This window comes from Candoia aspera, chromosome 6 (genome assembly GCF_035149785.1).
Source record: "Candoia aspera isolate rCanAsp1 chromosome 6, rCanAsp1.hap2, whole genome shotgun sequence".
NCBI lineage: Eukaryota > Metazoa > Chordata > Lepidosauria > Squamata > Boidae > Candoia > Candoia aspera.
Window position 1 is genome coordinate 10,866,584 of NC_086158.1, and position 19,420 is coordinate 10,886,003.

Consider the following 19,420-nt stretch of genomic DNA (forward strand, 5'->3'; position numbering starts at 1 on the left):
TTTGTGGGTGCCGTTCCGTGACCTCCCATCCTTTGCAGCCAGATAGGATAGGTTTACCTTAAGAGGCCAGGAAAAAAATACAACTGCAATCTATTTCAGGTTTCCGTTTGACTGCTGACTTATGCGGGGCAAAGAACTTAAGACAGTTTTCTCCACCCTGATCCTGCCGGGGAGATATGGAGTGGTAGTTCAATCCAGTTAAAGGTTTATGTAAGACAATGTTTCTCTCTCTCTCTTCAAATAATTTTTATTAAAAGAAGATTTACATAGATTTTAAAAACTATAGAAACATAAAAGAAAAAGTAGGAAAAGAAAGAAAATATACAAGGATAAAAGAAAAAGTGAAAGATAATAAAAAGGAAAGAAAAAGAAAGATATCTAAAGAAGTGACTTCTGATCTTCTTTGTGGCAGTTATAAACATAGCAATGACCATCTCTACCCTCTCAAATTACATGGTTCCCTTCCTCCCATCGACAAACTGTTTTAATCAATAAATCCCGAAATCAGCACTTCATTTTTGTCCACTTTCAGCAAAAAGTCCATGAAGGGTTTCCAGTCTTTTATAAAAGTAATTATAGTTCCCTCTTTAATCAAACAAGTCAATTTAGCTATTTCTGCAAACTCAGCCATCTGTAAGGCAGTATTTCTCAACCTGGTCTTTAAGATGGACGGACTTCAACTCCCAGAATTCCCCAGCCAGTTCACCTGTCTTAAAGTTGCCCAGGTTGAGAAACACTGATAAAAGGCTCAGTAACTTAGGGATTTGCTGAGTAGTCACAGCTATCCCTTAGCTCTATAAAAGCACTTGTCTTTTTCCATGAAATAGTAGATTTGGGCTGAGAGAGGAAGCCAGGATTTGCTAGTTTTTTTCCTCCCATTGACTGAAAACAGCAGCAAAGACTGAAACAGCTTATTTCCTGAGTGGGTCTGGAATTGTGGACTTTTGCTCCAAATCCTTTGGAAACTAGAATCAGTAAGATAATCTTGGCAAAGAAAATAGACACCAAAGTACTAGAGGTTTTCTTTTCAGGGCTGCTTTGCTCCTATCTTTCCTGCCATTTTCTCTTGTTGGTGGCTCTGCTTGTATGTTAATGATTGCTACCTTTTATATGTAGCTTTAGGCTTCCTGTAACTTAGCACCCTTGTTTCTCTAATACAGGGGTCCCCAACCCCTGGGCTGCGGACCGGTACCGGTCCGTGGCCTGTTAGGAACCGGGCCATGCAGGAGGTGAGCAGTGGGCAACCCAGCGAATTTACAGCCTGAGTGTTTACAGCTGCTCCCCATCGCTCACTTTACCGCCTGAGCTCCGCCTCCTGTCAGAGAAAGCAAGCCCATTGGCTGCTATCTCCAAACGGTGCAAAGCAAAAAGAATAAAAGGTTGGGAAAAAGAGGAAGTGCTTGAATCATCCTGAAACCATCCCCCTGCCCCCCTGTGGAAAAATTGTCTTCCATGAAACCAGTCCCTGGTGCCAAAAAGGTTGGGAACTGCTGCTCTAATATGTAGTTTGTTGCATTTGCTAAATGAGGGTTCAGAGGTCTTCCTCATTATTTAAAATTTGTATGAAAGCTCAGGGACAGGAGAGGTCATTTGTTGGTTAGGAGTGAGGTGTCACCAATCTGCCAATGACCTCAGCTGGAGATCTTGGAAGTCCTGAGTGATGTTTGGAGGCTATAAGGTTCTGGATGGGGCAAAACAACCTCCAGTTAAATCCTACCAAGATGGTATTGCTTGTCGTCAGTAGATACCATGGCAATTTTGTAGTATCAGCTTTGGGACTTGGCCTGGATGGGCAGACCTCCCCCTGAAGGAGTTAGTTGGTGACTTGGGACTTCTGCTGGATGCACCGCTGCTACTTAAAACAGCAGGTGGAATCCACGGCCAAGGGAGCCTATGCTAGTGTGTCTACCTGGACCAAAATGCCCTTGTGATGGTAACACATGCCTTGATCACCACCTGGCTAGACTACTGCCATGTACTCTACAGGGGTCTGCCAATTATTTAGGCATATTTTCAATGTACTTATTCTGGATTTCATGCCAGAATCTGTTAGGTTTGGGATGGACTATATGTTAAATAGAGAACCTTTTAATTGTTGTTCTTCCATGCTGAGTTTGTATTAGGGTCACACATTTCAAACTGTTACCTTAATTAAAAGTGGAAAGTGGAGCCATTACTTTTTTTTTTTAATCTAACCCTGGTAAAAGCTACTATCCTTTTCTGCCCTATCCAGATTCTATGTGAAGTGGGACCTCTCCCCATTCAAGAACATCTGTCCTGGTTGGATCTGTCATCCGAGGGAACAGCTATGCTTGGGTGGTGGACCTCTGTTAGTGATTGTGGCAGACAACTCTTCAGCCACAGTATGACTAAGTCCAAATGTACATGTTGAAACCTAATAATGCTTACCCAGAAGTGAACACTATAGAAATGGTGGGAGGGGTTTTTGTATGAATAAAATAGCATTAACAACCTAACAACAAGGTATTTGACCATACCTACAGTACGTACTCATGGCGATTGTTACATGTGCCAGGACTAACTCCTCTCATAAAAATGAGAAATCTTCTGGGGCTATGATACTCTATTGACAGAACTGCTAAATAGCTTGGCATAAACACAGCTTATCAGAAATGGTTCACTCAGTGACTAGCATTGGTGGCCTGGTGCTTTACATAGCAAAGTTTCATTCTTAAAATGTAACTACTCTACAACCGCCTTGGAAATGAAAACACCGGATAACAGTGCAATGTATTTCCTGGGGCACAAGTCCCATTTAACTCAATGGAACAGGCTTTTGAATAGGTATGATAGAAGAGTACTATGCTGCTAATAGTATTTTAGGCTGCTTGGTCCTCTCGTCTCAGGGCTGATTTATACTGAATATGGGACATCAGACATTTATCTTTAGTAACATAAAAGGAAAAAATTGTGGATATAAAAATTGTGGAAAAAAGATACTTCTGTGTTTAAATTGAAGATTTTTGCAGTAACAGAGTAAAGAGGAATGAATCATCAATGGTAAAGTGATATGAATGATTTTGGAAGAGTATTTAAAATGCATTAGCTATATTTCTTATTTATTTGTTCATTCTTTTTATTTCTCTCATTTAGCAAAAGATGGGATTTTTAGTAAAGCAAATTTCCTATAACACAACAAGCCAGCATGTTGAAATAGTTACAAATCAAAAAGACTCTTAATGACCAGGTTCAAGGAAATAGATGTAATTAGCTTTATGCATTAGGATGACATTCAAAACTCCTTAGTATGACTCTGGTTCTACAAATAAAAGCAGATACTAGTTACCTGTGAGGTAGAAAGTTAATCGTATGCATGAAGTAAATTCAGCTGACACTGAGAATGAGGTACCTTACAGGAAGGTGTATAAAGGCAACACCTGCATAAAAGCTATTTTTTTCAACATTAGTAACCTCTACATCAAAGTTTCTCAACTAGGGTTCCGTGAGAGGTCACCAGGGGTTCCCTGGGAGATCCCGATTTATTTATTTCAAATTTGGGCAACTTCACATTAAAGGAGTAAGCTTCATTCGTTATTTTTAGTTTAAGAACACTGTTAATGCATATATACAGGCCTACACATGAAATGAATACAGTTAATTTTGTAATGTCTGGCCTTATTTGAGCCTGAATGTGCAGGGGTTCCCCGAGGCCTGAAAAACATTTCAAGGGTTCCTCCAGGGTCAAAAAATTGAGAAAAGCTGCTCTACATAATATCCAGGTTGATGGCACACATCTATGTAAGCTCTGTTTCGCTTTTTAAATAGTAGTATCAACATAAATAATACACATTTAGCTGGATGGTTATGTTTATTTCCTTCCATAGGCACAAAAGGACTTAATGCTATGGTTCCAGACAACTGTACATGCATTACGCATTAAAGGTTTGATGAAATACACCATCCTTTGAAACACTCAGCTGCTTTTTATGCTGATGAAACTCTGAAATGCTATTATTCTGGGCTAGACAAGAAAATACAACAACAATCAAGCAGTTTCATGTATTTGAAGATGACTCAAAAGGTCTCTTTCATTACCAAACCTCATCAAGCAATCGGTGCACTTGTGAGGCAGTTCAGCCGAATGCCTGAAGTCCAAGTGAATTCTGAGGTCTCCAATCTGTCCTGTCGAATATTCACAATATTGACACAAATAAATGCCTTCAGACAGGTGACTATTTAAGTGTTTGCAATATTCCAACATGCCTGAGAAGCCTTTCCCACAGTCATCACAAACATGGGGGAATATTTTGGTGTGCTCTATCGCCACATGGCGATTGACATTGGTGTGAAGCCTGCTGCGGAAGCCACACACTTGACACACAAAGAAGTTCTTGCACTTGTCAAAGCTGATTTTGTTGACCAGACTGTACTGGCCCTGTTGCTGCCTGCTGTTGTAGCTGTCACTCAGCTCTATCAGCCGGCCTGCGTGCTCGTTCACCACATGGCTGTGCAAGTCCTCGGGGTCGCTTGTTTCATGCTCACAAAATTGGCACAGGTACAGTTCATCACAGCTGTGTTCCTGGAAATGGAGGTACAGCTCACTACTGGAAGAGAACTGAACATCACATTGCTCACACCAGTAAAGATGGTCGCTAAAATGTGTATCTGCTATATGCTGGCTCAGGTTTTCAAACATCACTGTTTTGTAGTCACAATATTTGCAAACATAGGGGTCTTCCTCATGAATTTTCAAGTGTTCAATAAGCACCTTTTTGGAAGAGAAGCTTTCCTTACACACACGGCAGATGTTGCCCTCAGGGCATGTTTTATGCTTTAGAACCACATGCTGCTTTAAGTCTGAAAAATATTTACTATTAAATGTGCATCGTTCACATTTGTACAAACCGCTGCTGTTTGCCCGGAGCAGGGGCCATTTGGGTGGAATGACAACATTCAAAGGAGGATTTTTTTCAAGCACCTTGCAACTTCCAACAGGGATTTCTTCTGCATCCTCTGCTTCAAGCTTCTCTGGGGAAATGGTCTGAGTTTCAATGTCATGAACCTCCACAGCCTGGACTTCAGTAGTGGAAATTTCTACAGTCTGAATGTCCAAAGGTTTCTCCTCTTCTGTTAAACTGTCACTGAAGATAGGTGATTCACACGAATCTTTAAAAATTCCGTTACTGGGGGATTTATCTGCAAAAGGATTCAAGACCAAACTTACAAAGAATTGATTCTATTGTATTTTAATTTGCTGAGTAAATTTTTATCAAAAAACAAGAGACAGATTTTAATTCAAGACACTCTAAATTATGACAAACAGATCAACTCTGCTTTCTGGTCTTCCTAAGGAAAAAAAAATGCCCAACTTCACTAAGAATAAGCAGAAAGAGGTACTGAATGCTGTGATAGAAAATAAAAGCAAACTTGCAATACCATCATTTTTGTTTTATCACTAACACTGCAATTCTTTGCATGCATACTTTTCAGTTCTACTGAACTCAGCCGAATTGCACCTGGATAGATCTTAGGGGTGTATATTTTTGTTCCACTCTTTCATTAAGAAGCTGAAGGTAGCTTTCTTATATACTGAATCCAGGCTTTTGGAACAACCACCACCTGCTCCAGGAACAAGGCCAGTGGCAAAGGATTATGATCTACAGTCCCAAACATCTGGAGGGCCTGAGATAATCTATCCTTGTTCTAATGAATACAATAGTTAGGCTCTCAGGCGCCCAACATTTTAATGCTCAGCAAGGGTCTTTATTACTGATATCTCTAACTTTTTTTCCTTTCCCGTTCAGCATTATTAAGTATAGGGAGTATAAACAGGAATTGGCACACCCACCTTGCCCTTACCTTTTTTTTTAGGGTCCACCAAGTGTGTCCCCAGGACATTAGACTGGATCCCACTCCACTGAGATGTCCCAGCATACACCTGGCTGCCATCCTCATCAGTATCTATGCTAGGCACTGTGTTATGAAATCGACCTGATGAGAAAATGATTATTTTGTTCATTTAATCAATTTATATAGATACTCACTTAGCACACAACTCAGGGTATTTTGGTGTTACTCTCCTAATTCAATTCATACTTTTTCAGTAGCTCTGCAACATGCAATATGTATTTCAGAGCTTGTTTCATACCCTGTTACAAGACTCACATAAAAAAAAAGGTGAAAGGTCCCCTGTGCAAGCACCGAGTCATGTCTGACCCTTTGGGGGGACGCCGCTTTCGCGACGTTTTTTTGGCAGACTATAGAGCAGGGTGGTTTGCCATTGCCTTCCCCAGTAGTCACCTTCCCCAGCAAGCTGGGTACTCATTTTACCAACCTCGGAAGGATGGAAGGCTGAGTCAACCTGAGCCAGCTACCAGAGAATCCAGCTTCCGCTGGGATCGAATTCGGGTCATGGGGAGAGTTTCGGTTGCAATACTGCCACCTACCACTCTGCGCCACACGAGACTGATAACTCCTACTTAATACCCTGTAATACAAATTAAAAATCTAAAACTATTTCTCTGTATGGATAGAATGACTCCAGACACTGAGAAAATCAACTAAGTTATCCCTGCAAGAATAGGTTTCTAATAAACTTGTATGTTTTTGTTTAATGTACTCCTTGCCCATATTTACAGTTCGTGATGATATAACATGACAAATGTCTTAAAACATTACTGTTGCTTTAAATACTTAAATCTTCCAATGCATATTTTAACCTATCAATCTGAACTGACTTCACATCTTTACTCAGTGGCAGAAGTTCCTTCAAACATAATAGTAATCATATCAAGTCTTTCTGAAGACACATGTATCAATAATAGAAAGTGGTTTCATTTATAGGTAGCTGCTTGTAACAATGAATTCGCCTACTGTTGCTTTGTGCAGTCATGACACATGATCATGATGGCACAAGCAGCTTTAAGATAACATTAATACTGAATGGAATACCTCAAAGTGTGGAAAGGTGCAAGAAAAATAATAAGCATTGATTCAGGCTAATAATATTAATGGCGTTGGTGTAAATCTATTATTATTATTAGCCTGAATCAATCCATCCTGTCTTCCTCCCAAAAAGGGGCAGAAGCAGTCTCCCACACAGCCATTTTTGCTTCTTTCAGCATTTCTTGCAACAGCCACATACTACCCATTACCACTATACCAACATTTGCATATCTTCAAATCATTCCATTTCCCCATCTTTAATAAACATTCTACCAAGCTAAACAAAGTCATCCACTTCCTTTGGCTTTTCTGCCATTTATGTATAACTTGCATTAGATCATTTTGTTTTCCTTGTTAAACATAACTGCCATAGGCTTTGAAACATAATTCTCGTATCTATACTCCTTGTTGTATCCTTCACTGAATCTAACATTCTGTCCTAACAGCCAGGAAACACGCTGAGACAAGGAACTGGTCTCTAATGTTTTATTGCTTGTACATAACAGGAATCCTAACAAACTGAAGAAGCGTGGGAAAAACCCAGACATATAAACCCCAAAGGTTAAGGCGGTCCCGATCTGTGTCTCTTTGAATGGCTGCCCAATTCCTCAGTGCTACGCATGCGCTTAACAGTCTGGACGGGAGCCCCCTGCTCGCCATCCTTACTCATGACACATTCATTGCAAATCGTGCAGGTTCTCAGGAAATAGTACAGCATCATCTGCATGCAAACACACACAGTACATCCTCAACAGCACACCTCTAATGTCACCTTCTTACAAAAGTATCCATAAGTACATTCAAATTAAGAGATATCACACATCCTTGTCTGATTCCATACTCAATGTTGAACCATTCGCTAAGCATTCTATTTATTTTCATCCATGTTTGAGTTCCATTATATATCGCTCTTTATCTCATTCAGCAAGCAAACTTCAACTTTATATTTTCACAAATCATTCCACATTTCAAGTCTTTTCATTTTATCATAAATTTTCTTTAAAAGTCAACGAACAGTAAACTTTCTTTCTCACCTTCATACTTAAAAATCTTTTCTGCACACATTCTATTCAACATAAAGCCACAGTGCACCACTCACAATTTTGCTAATTGTCACCTCTTGTAAACTTTTGATAAATATTTGGCTAAACATCTTCCTAGGCAAACAACAAAGTAGTTTTTGCGTTCACTCTTTACCTTTTCCTTCACACAGGAGAATAATACCTGTCAGGCACAAATGCACACAAATGTTAAATAAACAGCACAGCCACTCCATAAGCAAACAATTTTTATCTAGTTACACAATCTACTTCTGCAGTCTTACAATTTTTCAACATTCTCACAGCATCTATGGTTTTCTTTTCATACAATTTTTGGTTGGTTACCTGTACACGAAGTAAACTATTGTGTAGAATACCACAAAATCTTGCAGGACATGTGTACAAGGAGACAGGCACCCTGTTCAAAAATACACCTGTGAGTTTGCCAAATGCTAATCTTTACCTCGGTTATCAGGAACTTTTGTGTCTAGTTGCTTCATGGAACAGACACTGTAACAATGGTCAGAAAATATGCCACTGTTATCTATGTATTTTGGAATTCCTGAAGAATCTAGACAGAAAAAAAGAAAAGCATAACTTAAATATTTGATGGAAGTTTTTTTGATATCTGTATCAAAGCTTTTAACTTTCCTTTTGCTAAATTCTCTCATGTTAATCTCAACTGGCTTTAGTGAGATTTACTCCCAATAAGTGTTACAGAATTGCAAACCAAGAAGAGAATACATAAATGCATAAAAATTAGATGGTGGTCTATGACTCTAAAACTTCAACTAACATAAAAACTGGTAGGTTGCCTTGTACAGATAGGAGGAAGGAAAGGCTCTAACTCTTTCTCTTCTCTTCCTCCACTCTACCAAGTAACATTACATTTCTGGAAGAAACAGACAGGCAATAAACAATGCTTAGTATAGGAGTTTCTAATTTCTTGTGAACCTGAATACAAAACAAACATGGGATCTGTGCCCCAGTATATAAAATTATATCCTTGAACCCACAATTCTGCTTCTTATTCAGATCAAACCCTTCCTATCTCTCACCCCTCCAACATTCCTTCTTCTGAATCATAGCTTAATCTCTCTTCAACATACATTAAACAAAATGTCAGTTCTTTGAGGGAGAACAGGTAAGAACACAGACACCATAAGTAATACTAGAACTATCATTTTTATCGATATAGGCTATAACAACTGAATCTTGAAAGCCTGAATGTCATGTTCATCATTTCAATGTTAAAGGTGCATCGTAACGTTTCGCATGTCATTTGGCTGATGCGTGTTTCGGTTGGGAGGGGAGGAGGATTCTGTCTCCTGGGATGTTATCTGTATTCAGCAGGATTGGAATGTGTTTGGGTTATTTTGTGTGTTCAAGGTTTTCTTCCCAGGACACCAGCAGAAATTCTTACCAGCACCTGGGGTGGGGAATATGAAACGGTTGGGCGAGGGGAGGGATTACATTTGTGCCAAGGGTTTTTAGTGTGTATTTGGCGCGCTTTTGCTCATTCTCAGCTTTCTCTGTATTTGCACACTATTCTTTAATAAATCAGATTTCATTAAGTTCCTGCTTGTGAGTCTGGTTTTGTTAGGATAGGCAATCATTACATAAAGCTGAGAATCTTTAAATTTACCGTTAGCCCCTTTCCAGAGTTATCTTGTGAGGGAGTAGTGCTAGCGATGACTGAACCAAAACCGCAAACTGGGGAAAGCGAGGACACAAGTGATGGGGAACCCGACTCCACAGTGAGGAGAACGAAGAGGGTTCCTACTCGGGAAAGATTGGAGATACAGGAGATTTCGAGCTCCAGCCCGGCGGAAGAGGAGGTTGGAGGAAAAGGAAGTGGTTTGTCCTTTGCTTCACATTCTTTTTTCTGGGTAATCCAAAGCATTCATCTAGGGATGCCCCCCACCCCCACCCCCGCATCTTCATTCAACCAAAGAAAGATAGCTGATCTCTGTAGCCACTTCAAAGCACTACAGGCAACTGATTTTTTAAAAAAAAATTGACAGGACATGGACAGAGAGCCGGAGGGCACCACTATCCCCAGAAACAGCTATTTTTCTCTGGAAACAATTGTGTCAGAACTGGAATATTCCTACCTGCACATTTTTTATAATGATAAGAGAACTGGTGCTGTGTGGAGACATGTTAAATGGTGTGCTGTTGTGTGCTTTGTTTTTCCTTTTTCTAAATCACACTGTATATTGTAATAAAAAACATAAACTACAGGGATGGCGACTTACAAGTAATGACTATAGGAGTTGGGTTAAATTTAGAGATTGGATAATCTCCAAAGTACCTTCAACCCTTACGTTCTATGATACACAAATTAATATTTCCACCAAAATCAGTAACTTTGCCCTCTACTTAAATAATATAACAATGAATCATAGACAGTCTACATGGAATTTTAAGAATTCAGTCTTCAGTTACCAATCTCCTCTCACAAATCTAGCGTCTGGAAAGTTTAATAGGCACATTCAAAAGAAAATGTAATTTACTGTAAACTGAAACGGGTAAACGTATCTACATGTGATTTACCTGAATAGCGTGAAGGGTGTAGAGTCTTCCTTTTCCTTTTCTTTGGATGCTCATTCATTTTGCTTTAGTCTGAAATAACTGCAGGTAGCAACCAAAGCCAAATATATCTGTTAATGCACTACTGGATAATTTGCAGTTACAAAGAGTAAGAGAAACACAGACCCACCCCTGCCAAGAACCAACACAATCAGCCTATCTGCCAGCACACTCACAAAGTGCATCTTCGGGCAGGTTCAGTTAGAATATAGACCTGGATCTCCACGTATAGTATTCCCTAATTTGGTGCACCAAAATACACTGCTGGGAATTCTGGGAGTTGCAATCCAATGGATTGGGAAGCGGGTTGGAGAAAGCAGTGCCAATACTTCCCTAGGTAATTTGCAGGAAATTGTCTAAGAAGTCTAGCTACCAATTATTTAACAGCAGCAGCAGTAGCAACAACAACAAAAAAAGATCCCTAGAGTTAAGCTTACTCCTGGTGACTACATGGACACATCCATACAGTTTTCTTGGCAACAGAAGTGATTTGCCACTGCCTTCTTCTGGATGTTTTTCAGAGGTTTCCCAGTCTAGCTCTGGAATACCCTGGCAGTCTCCTATCCGATGACCAAACACACTTTAGCCTGCTTGGTTTCTCAGCTGAGACAGCAGCTCAATATCCTAGCCCTAATTTATGCTGCTGACTAGGGGCATCCACAGGGTACATTTAAAGAGGAGACGGGCTTTGATCACATGGCTGTGGCCACCATCTTGACTCTTCTGGCCCTCCCCAGATGCCCCTGCTGCTGAAATAGCTATTCAACCATATCTTCAAGTTTTACTAACATACCAATTTAGATACAAGGATGTTCTCGTATGTTGGTTCTGTATCAGGGCAGCCACTGTATGATTATTTCAGTGATGGAAGGTGTATCACTTTAGATTGGCTTATGCTCACATGTAAGATGGCTTTATTTATTATTTAATAAATGATTTACAGTAATTTTTTTAGGATGTGAATTATGTGCTATTATATGTAGATGCCCAAAGGCCTGAGACATTAGAAATGCCATCCAATAATTTCTGGAATAAAAGAAGTCCAGAAATCCATTTCACTTTAATGTTACCACCCAGCCACAGGAGCCTCAGGTCAGAAATTTTCTTGCTAATTAAAATATCAAGTAAAAATTTCATAATAAAAAAAGGCTTTCTCTCTCTATAGCTGAGGTAAACTCAAAACTATGAAGAAGAAGAAATACGACAATATTTGCTCAAGGTGATTCATATCTATCTGTTTCAATGCATAACCCACAAGCAATGTTCTGGTATAGCAGAACCCAGCTAGGCAGTTTTCAATTCCAACCAGGCAATTTATTTTAGTACTGTGTATTACTTATAAAATAAATTGTTCTTGACTTGGTGTCAGTTTTAAACAATAGCTGCCCCCTTCCACTGCAAATCTTGTAAATTCAGTGAACACGATGAGAATGTTAAGACATCCCAAGTTATTTTTACAAGACTCTACTTCTTGGAGATCTCTAAAGAAAGTGAGAGATAATTAAACCTGTTTAAATGTGGCTTGGGGCTGCAAACATGGCTTAGAAGACTGCAGTCTCAAGCGTGCACCTGGGAAAAGCATGATCAGAAACAAATAATTCATCTTGCTCATCTAAGTTAGTAACAGGCACTACTTAGAGATGTGAGTGTGGAAGGATTATGAAGTGATTTCTCCATAATTTTTTTTAGAAACATGAGAGAGAACACTGTATTATGCTACAATTTCTAAAGCTGAATGGGAGCACACTTGTGATGGTATTTTATCCACAAGTTGAATCCAAAACCCAGCAGAAACCAACAGCAGATCTCTGTCTTGGTCCTCTACTGTTGAAGGAACCCCTTTTTCAGGGGCTTTAGACTAATGACAAGCTTTGATAGCTAGCTGAAATTTGTCATTGTCACCAATACAACTCCCTGCCCTGAGGACTAAACAATAAAGCTTTCATTGTGATGTAAAGTAAGCTCTGCAGTTCAGGGGCCAATGGGAATAAAGGGTGACCCTTTTCCTGAAGTTGAGGGGAGTGAATCCATCCCTGCAATGCTATACCACTGTAGATTTTTGTTACTTCTAGAGATTTACCAAAATGTAAGCATCTTTAAGCATTATACAACTTTTGGTTTCCACTGGTTTTTGAAGATCCCACATTTTTTCCTACATTCAAGAATATTATTGTACCAAGAATGACATGGACAGAAAGAAAATTTGTCTGAGCATTTCCCCCTCCAACTAACTATAATGAATGCTAATAATATGCATTTTTCAGATTGCATTTTAAATTAACCGTTTGCATCTACAGATCTGTAAAATGAAACTATTAAAGAATCCTTCAATTTGCTAAATAGAATTTTTGATTATTAGAAAAAGAAATAACACCTGGAGGATTTAAAACTACAAATTCTACAAAAGGAAAAATAAAGCAATTAGGATGTGGTTTAATTCATGATGGAATATATTACGCAATTCCAGTATTTGTATGAACCTGGACAAATTATCTTTTTTAATCTTCAGTTTGTAAATTGTGTGTAGTCTTGTAGGTATGGAGATCTGGTGACACAGACTTCATACAATGGGGGTCCTCAACATGGTGCTCACAAATCTGTGTCAGCTGGGTGTCGTCAATAGTGATTTTTGGTTCTACAGGATTGGTATTTGGCACATTTGTGAATTCAAACTACAGATTTACAGATACACACACACATTTCCTGAGAAACTGAATTTATCTGAAGAAATATGAAAGGGTTTCTAATTCTTGGTTCACAAAATAGAAGTGCTCCCATGACACTGAAATCTCCACTATGGGGGGAAATTTACTAGAAAGAACAACCTGAACGGTGGCAGGGTATAAGGCAATCTTCATAAAGATCAAGGATAGTCTATGTGCAGGCAGAAGTCTTTCAAATGGAGAATTATGCTCTGTTAAGCAGCTGTTATAGTATAAGGGCTATGAGAATGGACGGAAAATCACAAAGCCCTTGAGGTTTGTATCTTGCCCTGCCATTAAGTCACCAGGTGGCAAACCTTTCATCTGCCATGGAGATCTATGTACAATGAAACTGGCTTAGGTGTTAAATAGGGTAAGAGGGGATTGGTGCCCTCAAGAAACTTTGAACTACATTCTGTTATGTAGCTGGGGTTCAGAAGAGCTTAGTCCATAATATCATCAAGTTGTTTATGCATGTGTTAAGTATTCAAGATATGGCAAAAGAATAATGTCTGTGAAGAGCCTAAACATTTCTAAAGTACCATATAAACAGTTAGTATTATGATGGGAAAAAGCACTATGGAAATGGGAAGTAGCATGGCTGTTCATTCAGAGCAGAAAGCTTTTCTCACTTTCAGATAGTTTCCAATTTATCTTCTCAACTGCACGTTAAATTCTTTAGACCTTGGATGCTCATCCTTTTCTTGATAACACAGAACTCTTGCACAGGAAAAGGGAGCACAGACATACCACACTCAAGTATGCATCTCTGCTTCCAAATGAATAACCTTCAGCTGAGTTCAAAAATCTCTGCATTTGCCAAAGGCAATTCCTACCACTGTAGTATCTCAGAAATTACTCTGGTCCATCAAAGATCATTAACTTGGGTTGGATTATATCTACGAGGCTATATGGGTCAGCTGGAAGTCAGACAGGAAGCCTGTATCTAAAAATACCCAAAAGTCATGTTGAGCGAACCTGTATATGGTCCCAGGAACATAAAGGCTTATTTTCCCTTTATGCCAACAGAGAACGAGAAAGAATGTGCAGGGGTGCACCATCTGACTTGTAAATGACTCAGGAGCATTGTATAAAAATGGTGGAGGTGAGATGCACTTCACATAAAATATAAAGAAAGAAACATCACAATAAATGCTCTCCAAAGAGGCTGAGTAGGATTTTGGTTCGTTTCCATCTAGCCGGACCTAGGAAGCATGCCTTTTCCATAGCAGCCCCTGCTGTGGAAGCCCTTCCCCTTGAGCCTCAACAGGCTCTCACCCCACTCACCCTTCTGGAAAGCTGTAAAGAGCTGGCTTTCTCCTCAAGCATTGGAATAATAAGGTCGGGGCCCTGGGACTGCACAGATGAATGGATCTGGATGATGGACTGAGTGCCTGGTTTTTCTTCATTTTTTTTTATTATTTGTGATTTTATCCCTGTTGTTGGCTCCCCAGAGTTGTGGGTACTGCAAGATGGGCAGCCATACAAATCTTTTAAATTAAATAAATAAACAGTCCATAAATAGATTGTGTGCTTTGATTCATAATCCAACCTTCTCTATCAAAAATTCTCAGGGAGAAGAATGGAGTTATTTTAGAATAGAGGGGAAAAAAAATCAACCTTTCCTACCAATACACTCAAGTCTGATTTATACACTGGCTGGGTTCACACAACATGCTTAAACTGGTTACATTTTTCTGGGTTCCTGTAATACAATGAATCATGAAATAATGCAACAGGCTTTGGTTTACATTGCATACTAAATCAATACTCCCCTCGCCCCGCAATAAAACTAAGTTTAGCTTGGCATTCACATGCAACCACAGCCCTCAACTGATTTATGGACTGCATGAAATCAGCCATGCAGAATCTGGGGAGGTAGAAGGTATTCTTTATCAGGTTCTAAGTGGAGAACAGATTTCAAATGTTTCTTCAAATAAAACAGCAGCAAGGAAAAAAAAGTTCCAGTCTAGCATTCTGTGCTTCACTAACTTCCTACTTGCAAAGATTAATGTGTTAAAAAGATGGCTCCTTTGAATGAGAGAAGTTTGAACTGGCACCATGCGTTTTTACATTATCAAGACTCTACCATCTCATTCTGGTGAGGTATATCATATTTATACAAGACAGAGAAAAAGAGAGAGTGGAACAGGCACCCATTTTTATAGACTTATTCCAAAGAGAGAGAAATCTGAGTGATCTTCTAACCATCAGCAGAAATTTCTTTGAAGGGGGATTTCAAATTGGGAGAAGTGCAAGAAGAGAAAGCAGTGAAACCACTCCCATTTTTATTTTAAAAAAACCTTATTTTAAGCATGCTTAAAAAAATGGCAGAAATGGCACAGATGTCCCAACCTTTGCAGAGGAGAGAAGATGATGCAAAGCAGATCATCTTATCATGATGATCCTGACTATGGGAAGGATGAATACTCGCCTTTTAAAAAATTTTCTGCAAATCCAGCCCCCTCCGTCGACTCATCGCCCCAGCCCCCGCAGCCCCCCCATTCCAGCCAGGCCGGTTTCAGCTCGGACTGCATTGCATCTTGCAGCTACGATCCTTTATGGAGAGTGGGAATTGACCCCCGCGATGGAAACACAAAGGAAGCTCCCCCAAGGCGACCCGATGCCTGGCGGCGGGAAGAGGAGGCTCCCCATTGGGCACCACGGGGCTACTCCCGAGTAAAAATGAGAGGGCGGCGCAACGGTTCGCGCGGCTGCTGATTAACCTTGGAGCGAGGGAAGCAAGGAGAACAATCGCGACGCTCAGGACCGCCGCGCACGGGGGAGGGTTCAACGCCCTTCTGCAGAGCCCAAGGCTTGCCCCCAACGCCCTCCCCGGGAAAGCGTTCGGGCTCTCCGCGGATGAGCCGGCGCCCCGAGCTCCTGGGAAGGGAAATGGGACACTCCGCCGGCCCGGCCCGAGGCGGCCTTTAGCGTCCCTCAGCGCGCGCGAGCGGCGCGGGGGGGACTCACCTCAAGGAGCAGGCCGCAAGCGTCGCCTCACGCGCCGCCGGAACACGGGAGAACGGTGGGGAGCGCGCGAGGACCGGGCGGACGCGAGGGACGCTTGGCCTGACCCCGCCCTTCTGGAAAGGCGGGCGCGCGTCAATGCGCACGCGCGCCGCCGCCTCTCCCTGGCGGGGGCTGCTCGATCCGGGTTCGCTCCGGGTTGCTTTGATGTTCGTTTAGCGTGGCCCTGGGGAAGGAGCCCTGCTCTCCCGAGATGCAAAGTGGCCCGTGGCTTTGGGCATCAGAAAAGACGATGGAGTGGCTGTGCAGCCCTGAGGGCATCTGAATGCAGTTTTGATCAAGCTACTGGCCTAGCAGGATAGGAAGAGTATTGATGCTTTTGCACTTTGGTGTTGGAGAAGATCCTGAGAAAAGCATGGACAGCCAAGAAAACAAATGGATCATCAAACAAATCAACCCAGACTTCTGTCTAGAGCAGTGTTTCTCAACCTTGGCAACTTTAAGATGTGTGGACTTCAAGGCCCAGAATTCCCCAGCCAGGAAGGTTGAGAAACACTGGTCTAGAGGCACAAATGACCAGGCTCAGAGTATCCTAATTTGGACACATTATGTGAAGCCCCAGGAATCTGGAGAAGGCTCTAATGCTGGGAAAGGTGGAAGGAAAGAGAAGAAGAGAATGATCAGTGGCAAGGTGGATGGACTCAGTTGTAGTAGTGATGAGTGCACTGTTGGAAGAGCTAAAAGACCGGGTTAGGGATAGAGCGTTATGGAGAAAACTATGTGGTTGCTAAAAGTTGAAAATGACTTGATGGAGCATAGTCATCATTAATTGGCCTGTCATTGCTTGGCACCTTGGTGGATGACTGGATGGGTGGGGAAGTTCTCCTGGACTTCTCTGCAGTTTCTGATGCCATCAGTCTTGGCGTTACTCTTGATTGTACTGGTAGGGAGTGAGCTGCAATGGGTCCAGTCGTTCATATAAAGTTGCACCGAAAAGTGTTAACTGGGGAACTATGGTTTGATGCCTAAGCTAATAGCCTGTAATGGTCAGTAGAGTTCCTTCTTGTCCCCCATGCTGTTCATTATTTGAAACTGAAGGGGGAAGTCATTTGGAGTTGGGTGCCACCAATATGTCCATGACATTAATCTCTACTCTTCCTTGCCATCCAATTCCAAGGAATGTATATTAGGTATGTTGAGTTGCCCAAAATATATAAAAGGCAGGATAAAATAATAATAATAACAATAATAGTAAACAAGTTGAAATCAAATCCAGCCAAGATGGAGAAGCTGTTGTGAATAAGAAGCTAGCTCAAGGCATCTATATTGGTTGTGATTGCACTTTCCATAACTAAAAGAACAGGTTCAAAGTCTGGCAGGCAGTCCTTGATCTTCAGCTGTCACTGGACTTGCAGTGGTAGTTGTGGGAAAAGGCAAGTTTATAGTTAGGATCCTTCAGCTATAACCCTTCCTGAATTAGTCTGATTTGGCAGTTTTAGCTTGGTTACATACAACCTTAATTATTGCAATGTGTTCTATGTGAGTACCCTTGGAAGTTACCCAGAAGTTCAACTGGTGTAAAATACAGCAGCCGGGCTCCCTTTTCTTCTTTTCTTTTCTTTTCTTTTCTTTTCGACATAGATACTAACTTAACAGACCAGGGGAATGTGATTGACATAGTGTGCCCAGACCTCTACAAAGCCTTCAACACACCCTCCCCTGATAATTCTCTTTTATAAAATGGTAAAATATGGGCTAGATGATACTAGTGTTAGATGGATTCGTAGTCAGCTGAATTCTTCACACCCAAGAAGTGCTGGTTAATGGCTCAGCTTTTGCTTAGAGAGAAATGTTGAGTACATTTAATTAGTGAGTGGGTTGTGGGAATGATTATCAAGTTTGCAGAGGACACAAAGCTGCTCTTCCCAGCTTTAGGGAAGAGTTTTAACAAATGATACAGGCTTGAGTTGGGGGCTGAAATGAATAGAATGGAATCTGCATCTGGGAAGGAAAAACTAAAGGATCACATGATGCTTGTACTGAAAGATTTCTACTGGTTGCCAATTGTTTACCTCAAAGTGATATTATTAATCTTTAATACCCCAGGTGCTTGGACTGTGACTATCTGAGGAAAAGCCTCTCTCGTTATCAAATCATCCTGTTAAGTAGTTTACACCTCTGGGAAGTGGGTCAAGGCATTCTCCTGTGTCACTTTCAGCTTATAGAATGCTTTTAAACATTTTGCTAGAGGCCTTGAGTATTTGTTCAAGTAGAAAAGTGGAGTATTAATACATGAAATTATTCAGTAAACTATTGTTAGTCAAACCAAGGCTTAGCACAATGTATGAACCTAGTTCACAGAATGGTGCAAATTCTGAGTTGTGAGACAGGACTGTTCTAACTAAACTTCTGAATACTGTGTGTTCTCTCCTACCCACAAACGCTATACAAAAGCAAGTCTCTGCAAACTGCAACAGAAGATGCATCGTATCACCTAAACTTCAGAGAAGAGAGGATTGCAGGCCTATAACTCTCCCCACCTTTTTTTGCTTTTTCACAACATATTTTTCCTTATCCCATTTCACCTATAGGCTGAAGTGGAACGGTCCTACCAGTTCAAGATGTTGATATCAACTCTGTTGCTATCGTCATGCCTTTATGCAGCCTTTGTTGTATACCCAAAACCAATAAATCTTTTGCTAAGTGAATTGGAGCCCCCAGAAGATGATGCCACTATGTTCCCAAGGGGTATCAATGTGCCCCATGGACATCTCATCAGGCACTTGCTGGGGTTTCTGCTTTACTTGGCTTATTTCTAAGAATGCTTCTGAAGCTCCCATAGAGATATAGAAGTTATTTGGAAATACACAGGGCAAGTGGCTGTAGCCCAGTGTTTTTTGGGAAATGTGCATACTTGCCCAGAGCCTACAAAAGTAAGCTGAGGGAGGAGACAGAATCTTGCAGAATGGTGGGATGGCAGGGAACAATCTCATCAATATTATTTGATGGCTGCATTCACATGACATACAAAACCATAAACTAGTCAATCACATTAGTGTAATATTTGTACTTTGTTCTAGTTGTCTTTCCTTTAGAATAATACATTTTAGTAAATGTAGTTTGAAAAGCTCTGTGTACCTATTCCCATCTTGTTATGTAAAAAATAATAATTAGCTTGCTATTTGAAAAGGGTAATACAAGTTTCACAAG

General features: G+C 40.7%; 1 protein-coding gene across 2 annotated transcripts; it reads right to left on the reverse strand.

Annotated features, from left to right (window-relative positions):
* Positions 1 to 3,883: 3,883 nt before the first annotated feature.
* ZNF639 (zinc finger protein 639) lies at positions 3,884 to 16,318 on the reverse strand. 2 transcript variants are annotated; one of them, XM_063306416.1, is made up of 5 exons: positions 16,214 to 16,318; positions 10,503 to 10,580; positions 8,410 to 8,517; positions 5,821 to 5,952; positions 3,884 to 5,157 (listed from the first exon to the last, which is right to left on the reverse strand). In XM_063306416.1, exons 2-5 carry the CDS (start codon positions 10,558 to 10,560, stop codon positions 4,007 to 4,009), a joined length of 1,449 nt encoding a protein of 482 aa, XP_063162486.1. In that variant the 5' UTR covers positions 10,561 to 10,580; positions 16,214 to 16,318; the 3' UTR covers positions 3,884 to 4,006. The 2 variants fall into 2 exon arrangements, with proteins under 2 accessions (XP_063162486.1, XP_063162485.1); XM_063306415.1 differs by lacking the exon at positions 16,214 to 16,318 and having other exon boundaries at positions 10,503 to 11,603.
* Between the last annotated feature and the right edge of the window lie 3,102 nt (positions 16,319 to 19,420).

Coding starts and splice junctions, on each gene's coding strand:
- ZNF639 (XM_063306416.1), bottom strand. CDS start 10,560: ATGAATGAGCATCCAAAGAAAAGGAAAAGGAAGACTCTACACCCTTCA. Junction 8,518..10,502: donor ACACCCTTCACGCTATTCAG/GTAAATCACATG, acceptor TTTTCTGTCTAG/ATTCTTCAGGAATTCCAAAA. Junction 5,158..5,820: donor GGTGGACCCTAAAAAAAAAG/GTAAGGGCAAGG, acceptor ATCCTTTTGCAG/ATAAATCCCCCAGTAACGGA.